At 32.7% G+C, this 7,806-nt stretch overlaps 1 protein-coding gene across 1 annotated transcript; it reads right to left on the bottom strand.

Annotated features, from left to right (window-relative positions):
- Positions 1–3,347: 3,347 nt before the first annotated feature.
- On the bottom strand, positions 3,348–6,363 carry LOTGIDRAFT_152108 (hypothetical protein; the record flags this gene model as incomplete). The annotated part of the gene is made up of 5 exons (XM_009045576.1): positions 3,348–3,574; positions 5,535–5,696; positions 5,729–5,782; positions 5,815–5,868; positions 6,033–6,363. The coding sequence occupies 5 exons, from the start codon at positions 6,361–6,363 to the stop codon at positions 3,348–3,350; spliced, it is 828 nt and encodes a 275-aa protein (XP_009043824.1).
- Positions 6,364–7,806: the final 1,443 nt, after the last annotated feature.

The following is a 7,806-nucleotide window of genomic DNA, read 5'->3' as shown; positions in this document are numbered from 1 at the left end:
TTACATTTACAGTATACCAACAGCAACTGACAATTACATTTACTGCACACTATCTAATGTAACTCTACTACCCCCTATTCTTTCATCCGCCCTTTTAATATTGTCAACATGTTTCAATCATATTGACTAGTTTCTATAATTAGATGAAAGAATTTGAAAATATGACAGCTGTTCTCAGTATATTACACTATATAGTATTTGATTTCAAAATATTAAATGGATACTGTAACATTTTAGATTTATTATAAGATTATTTCGTCGCATCATAACAAGATTTTATTTTAAGCGCCTCAAAATTATGTATGTTAACTAATTAAGCCGAAGCTTATCGATTATGTCATTAAATTTTAATACAAGATAAGAACAAAAATACAAATAGTATGTAAGAAACATACGGACCCACTCCTGAAATTAATTTTATGCTAATGATAAATGTAGTCCGTGCTATGTTTAAAATACTCTTTCTCCTCCGTTTAAGGGATTTTATACGCCTATTTGACTAATTTTTAGTCTAGATTTGGAATTTGAAATTGCATTTTCTTTCAGATTTTTTGAAATGACGAGAGATTTTCATGCGGAAGGATAATTCTAAAAATAGTCGTTTGTGTGCATGAACAGTCAAGCAGGTGTTGATAAAATGTTGTGGTCTACTTTCAGTTTGGCTAGTTCAAGATTTTCATGATATATTGAAATTTTGTTCAGAAACTAAGCGTTGGCCAGGCTTTCATGTTACATACTGGAAAAGTTTCAACGAAATTTCTGGAAAAAGTTATAGAAGGTTGAATTTTGAAATTTAACATTTAAACAGATGGCAAATGAATTACACGGCTTTAGATACGAGTTGCAGAACTTTGCCAAAAAACTTCTCTTTCCCGAGAATGGTATGGGGTAAAAACAATATGATTGTATTGTGGTGTCCAATGAACACTATCGTTTTTTTTTTTGCATTACAAGTTGTATTATATATTAGATAATGATGGTAAATTCTACCTTCCAATGGCTAAGGGAGCAGCGGTGGCTCAGTGAGGTAGACGCTCGCTCGCTAACTTAAGGGTCCGGGGTTCAATCCCGGCATAGGTGAGATAATACTATCGGATTTTTCAACCCGATTTCCCCTTGTCAGTGATGCAGGTAAGAGGGGCTGACATGGAAAAAGCGTCTAATCGTTCGGTACAGGCTGTGCACGTTAAAGATCCCTCGACAGTTGGAAATCGAAAAAGAGTGGGCTTATCCCACTGTCCTGGCAACATTTTCCTCATTGCACACTGCATGGCGTTGCCCGTCTTCATTAGCGCACATGGTGCCGATAAGTAAGACGTAAAACTCCATTTATTTAATTTCAATTCTAATGACAAAAACCAGTAAAACACTTTATGGTCAAACTTTTCGGTTTTGAATGTCAATGGTATAACCCTACAATTCAGTTAAATTGGAAATTTTCAACGGCTTAACCTATTGTTTCGACATTTGTAATCGATATAAACGATAGCTGCCTCACTTTCTTCTCAAAGATCAATTGTCCACCATCAAATTTTCCCAGTCGTACAATTAGTAAGTCTGGCTCATTGAATGATCAACTGACCGCACCTTGTTTCATTATTGACGATTTCTCATTTGTTTCCTTTTGTGCTTGAAAAAACAAAACAATAAAATTGCACAACTTTTGCAACTTGTTTCTACGGGAATTCCGGGAAGGATTAATGTCAAGAGGTTTAGACAACAACATCATTCTTCTATTTCTAATTCTATTCTAAAAATTCATCAACAGGTGATTCTTTTAAGTTTTCTTCACACGCTACTAGAAGAATCTTATGTTTGACAGATATATCACTTCATTGATTAGATTCCATTCCATATTTTCCATGATATGTAGCATGCTAAGATCCAAATCAATTTTTACAATTTTCACTTTTTATTATTTTTTTAGCTGTATCATTGATATGGCAACTGGCATATTTTCGATATCTGCTTCTGATCACGGTAAATAGATTAAATTTCACGATTCTTTGTATTCACCCACATGAAAAGGGGTCGTATATTGGCGCTTACAATTGCTCGGAAACACTATAGTAGGCGCAATTCTTGACAGATCTTTTTACGAAACTTCGTAATATTGATCAGTATCACCCAAAAGAAGTATATGACTGAAGCCGAATTTATTCATAATAGAGATTGTTACTGTACTGTCAAATATTTTTATTCAAAATCAAAGTTGTCAATGGGCGTATATTTCCTTGTGGTAAGTGGTAAGCTATCTATACATTTCACGTCAGTCGACAAGAGATGCAACTGGAAGGAAATGAAATGGAAATGCACTTTCCTACATTCTAAAGATAATAAATCTTTTTTTTTAAAACAATATTTATTCAAGAATTACAAATATTACAATATACATATAGATAAACATATGGTTTTGGAAATAAGTTTTAAAAGCTTATATAAATCCATTACCATTCAAAAATAGTTAAAATACGATACAATAAAAATTAGGGAAAAAGACTATAAAAAGACAGACTATTTACACTAAATGAAGTTCTCTCAACTGTATCAAGGTTGTAAAAGAGCAGATAGGGTTCAGTAAATTTAATTGTATGGATGAAATAAAATATGTTTGTTGGAGGTTTTGTTCATCGGGGTTTCAGCAATCTGCATGGCCCCACAGCGACCCTGGTCGATTAAGGCTAATATAGGGAACTGGAATATCTTACGAAGATAAACAGGTGAAGGTAAGGGCTAGATCAATAGTTTGGCATGAGTAAGTGATGAGTAGAATAAAATACTAGGTAAGACTCAATAGAACGAACCAGAGGTAAACTTCAATAGAACTAGCACAAATTAGGTAAGTATCAATAGAACGAGCAATAAATCAGGTAAGCCTCAATCGAACGAACCTTAGATCTATAGAGATCAGGTTTACCTCAGTAAAACGAACCATATATCAGGTATGACTCAATAGTACGAGTAATGGATCAGACAAATCAGGACTTTTAATAGACCATCAATAAGACGAACAATGAATCAAGTTAGCCTCAATAGAATGAAGCGTGGATCAGGTAGGACTCAGGAGTTCGAGCAATAGACCAGGTAGCCTCAATAGAACGAGCAATAGATCCGGATAGCCTCAAGGACTAACAGTTGATCTGGTAAGCACTCAATAGATTAAATGAGCCTCAATTGTGCGACCAATAGATCTCGTAAGTCTCAATAACACGAACAAAAGATCAGGTAAGTATCAATAGAGCGATCAATGGATCAGTTAAGCCTTGATAATAAATCTAAATACAATATCGTATGAAGTAAATTTTCAACAGCAAAAAACAGCAACAGCATGTAAAATAAATATTTGGTTATTGGTTGAAAGCTATATTTGTAGGAACTTCACAAATGAATTTAAAACCTGCATGACAAGGAACGTCGTTTAAACCAGATCTATACTTTGCTAAGCAATGCTCATCATCCCTTGTATTAGATGGCTGTGTAGATGCAAATAGATTTTCATCAACAGGAACACCGTTCAACCAATTCCAATCATCTTCTTGTAAAATATCTGTTGCTCCAATTAAGTATTGCGCCCCTGAGTAGATAAAAAGAATTTGTTTTATAAGCTACTGTCCGTAATTTGAAAAAAATGAATAATGAAAACGGGAATTACAACACTGCCACCAAATCCACTATAAACTGTCGACCGTTTCTCATAATCCTGCAACAAGCAAAACGAATAAAATGATGAGCGCAGAATGTATATTTTTTGTAAAAGTTGCAAAACCGTTGCAACGAATTATACCAAGCCAAAATACCTGGTATAATACTATCAATCCCAAATGCAAGTTAGCCTTCAAGCAGTCGAGCGGGTACTTTTTTTTAGCATAATTCTTAAAGTTTTTATTTTTTCAACTGGATTTGAAATTCTGTTGTTTATTAGTTAGTATTTTATCCCTACCCATTTTTCGAAATCTGATCCCTAAAACATTGATGTAGTATGTGGCAGTGGCCTAAAATGCAAAAATGTAAAAGATCTTTTACGACCATCATTTCAAAGTTCTTACCTGACTGAGCATAAAAGAATAGCCTTTAGAGTTACAGGATTGACCGGTTAATTTTCAACGTGAAGAATTACGCTAATTATGAAACTATAACTAAACCCTTTATACAGTTTATTTAAATTTACCTGGCCAATAAGGAATTGTTTAAAACATCAAATTTAAAGTTTCCTATTATAATTGATAATAGGCCGGTGTTTTCTCGTGAACGGTTTCTTAGTGTCTGGGAAAGGAATTCCAAGACTACGGACATGCGTAGAAGGTTTTGTTTACAAATCGGGACGAATTTTCGATCAGAAATATAGAAATTAACTTTGTTTGTGTAGGTCCTACTTCTTCGGTTGTTAGGCCTACTTGTAAATTATGGATTATTATCATAATATGAATGAAGGCATGGCCTTGAATGAGAGCGCAGGTTACTGATAAAATAACAATAATTAATAATAATTAAGTAAAAGAAATTCAACCTTATCTGTATGTAATGCAAACTACTTTGTCTTCTAATCATATGTGTGAAGGTAATCTTCTATGAATATAAGGTCTGTAGACAATCTTTTATAAGGTATCTAGAGAAATTTCTTAAAGGTGTGAAAGCAATTCATCTATAACGATGACGTCATTTTAACTTGACGTATGATGTCAACAAAGCCGCCATCATTGTATTTAGGCTCTGGAGAAAGTCTTGGGAAATTAGGTCAAAGCTGTCATTTTATTCCTTATGACGCATAGAATATCCAGGAAAAATAAAAATAAAACGTAAGGGTTGTTAAGTTGATACAAAAAATCCCTTTCTGTGTTTGAAACAATTGTCGTAATTTATTGAAAGAATTCCAGAACATTCACTCCGAAACTACCCCGATTGACTGCGATCTAGTTGTCAACAAACATGGTGGCCCCCATGTTCCGCCATCTTTTTTCTCACTTTTTTTTGACTATCCGTGGGGCATAAATTTTCTGAAACGAATTGATGTATATGTATATGTTACCAATATAGAGAGCTTCGCTCTCGACGGCCGTCGAGAGAGCTGTGCTCTCATATTATAGCAAAGTTAACAAGATCACAATAATGAGACCGCGTCTTCCGGTCGGAAATATGTGTAGTTAACGATGATTTGTTCAATTGTTTTAATAAAAATTAAGTTCTCATAATCACTATTTTCCAGAATAGTAAAAATGGAGACCGCGAGATTTAAAATACTTATGTAATCGTTTAAGAATTATTTTATATATTGCGAATTACAAGCCTGGATAATTGATTTTATATCATATTCTTCTGTGCTTTATTAGTGCATATCTTTCACCTTAAACATCACCTGTTGATGAATTATTAGTAAGCATTTCAGATTTATAGTTGGTTTTATATCAAGAAATTTTAACTTTGATGTGGGGGTCAGATTTTACCTCAATGTGCATGATGTGTTGGGTTTGTAACTGCTTGACTGACGTGACTGTTAGAGGAACAGTATGTAGCAAATCTTCTTATAGAACACTTACGAAGGATAGCTATCTTCTCCGTTGTATCCGCTACAAATAAATGCCCTCCGTCCATCTCGCATATTTCCTGAGCATGAGTCCAGTTTACAATGTCGGAGTAAAATTTACTGCATATTTTGCTAATAGGATCTTGACTGTATCCACGATGTATAGGACATTCAGCTGAAATAAAACAAGTATTGAATTATATTTACTATATTTATTACTGGTAGGATCTTCACTGTTTCCAAGATGTACAGGACATTCAACTGAAATAATACAACTATTGAATTATATTTACTATATATTTTACTGGTAGAATCTTCACTGTTTCCAAGATGTACAGGACATTCAACTGAAATAATATAAGTATTGAATTATATTTACTATATATTTTACTGGTAGAATCTTCACTGTATCCAAGATGTATAGGACATTCAATTGAAATAATACAAGTATTGAATTATATTTGTTTCATGTTAAACTTTAATATATATAAATTCGTGTATGATCACTAACCTTCTAGCTGCCAGTAATATATCATATCTGTATTGACTGTTCCTGGTAATCCAGCATAAACTCTACCATCATATAAATAACAATCCATTTTACTGGTGTCAATACCAACTGATTTACATAAAACATCGTCTCTGCAGAGTTCTAAACATTTGCGTACAGATGCTATAGAAGACGAAAAACCAGAGTATCCATATATTAATGTGGCATTGTATTTAATTTTCATGTACACGAGATCACTGCAAGTTGTGTTTGAAGCGATTGCATTTGGAATCATACAAAGGTACAGCATTGGAAATATCATATCCGTGATATTATAATTCCAATTGCGCATTTTTGAAATTCTTCCTTGGCTTAGTTTTCAATATAACTATTCACAACAAATGAATATAACATACGAATTCCTCAAATCATTGCCCGAAAAGCATTACTTCAATTCACTCTGATACGATCCTCTAATGTCACATGAAATGCTAATTATGCTGAGCATTTCTATTCAAAATCATGAAATCAATACCAACTTCTAACATAATAAAAATTGAATATTGATTACACATATAACATCAAATGTTTGATGTACTATTTGTGATAGTAATGTGGTAGTATGCAGTGAATAAAATTGATAATTAAGTCAACAAATCTGATAAAATCTCAAATATAGAAGAATATTTTCAAATTTGAATATTAATGATAATACAGGAATCAAATATCTCAAATCTGTAAAGAAAAACTACAAAAACTAAATCATAACAATTAATCATGTCCCTAACGATCTACCGTAGGAACTTGATAAATAAAAAATACTGTCTCCCGTGGAAACTTAAGTTTGACGACAACGGTAATGAAAAAGGGTTACGTACCTTTAACTTAACTTAAACGGAAGATAACTATTTTTTACAAATTAAATGGATATCCACAAAAGGTGTTATTGGGTTCTGGAGATGAAGCCTAAAATTGTTGTAAATAATCTTCCAATTGAAAAGTCTGTTTGGGAATTTTAATTCCCAGACTACTTCATTCTTACAAATAATTTTTATGTTTTTATTCAATATGTCGTAAGCATGACGACTACCTGTCTTGTTAAACATGTGCACATAGAATATTGATTGTTTTGGTCCAAAAATGTTGTTCTCTTCAAGTTTTTTTAAATAACTTATGGTTATGTTTTAATTTTTCTAAGTCCCTGATTTGAGTCTATATATCTGTTTTAGAGTTATAAAGGCATAGTATTTACTAGTAGCATCAAGTAAGTCTGAAAAAATAACAGTCCCTTATTAAACCAGTCCCGAATAAAAATATCGTTTTTGTTTAAAAACCATATAGGAATGGTATCATTTTCATTAATTTCAGTTTGAATTATTTTATTGCAGTAAGCACTGTAGCAGAGAAATACATCTTTCCAAAATGGTTTCTCTACTTTTAAAGTAGAAAGATAGTAAGGGCCACTTGCAAATAATAGTTTGTTCAAATTTGAATATTGGTTAGTTAGATATAGATATTTGTTTGAGTTTAACCACAGTCTTTTTATCCACGAAATTTTAAGAGATGAATTAAAAATCCTAATATCTGGAACTCTCAACCCCCCTATATCATAATCCTGTCTTAAAATGTCTCTTTTTATTTTGTCTGGTTTCTGTTTCCAAATGAATTTAAAGAATAGTGATTCTATTTCCTGAAACAGTCGTTCGGAAGGACTCGGTAGTGATTGTAAAAGATGGATGAATTTTTGTAAAATTAGCGATTTTATCAAACAAATTCTTCCTAATAAAGTCAAAGG

Source organism: Lottia gigantea, assembly GCF_000327385.1.
Source record: "Lottia gigantea unplaced genomic scaffold LOTGIsca_1, whole genome shotgun sequence".
NCBI classification, from domain to species: Eukaryota; Metazoa; Mollusca; class Gastropoda; family Lottiidae; genus Lottia; species Lottia gigantea.
Note: the sequence above shows the minus strand (reverse complement) of the source record. Positions and strands in the feature narration are given on the sequence as shown.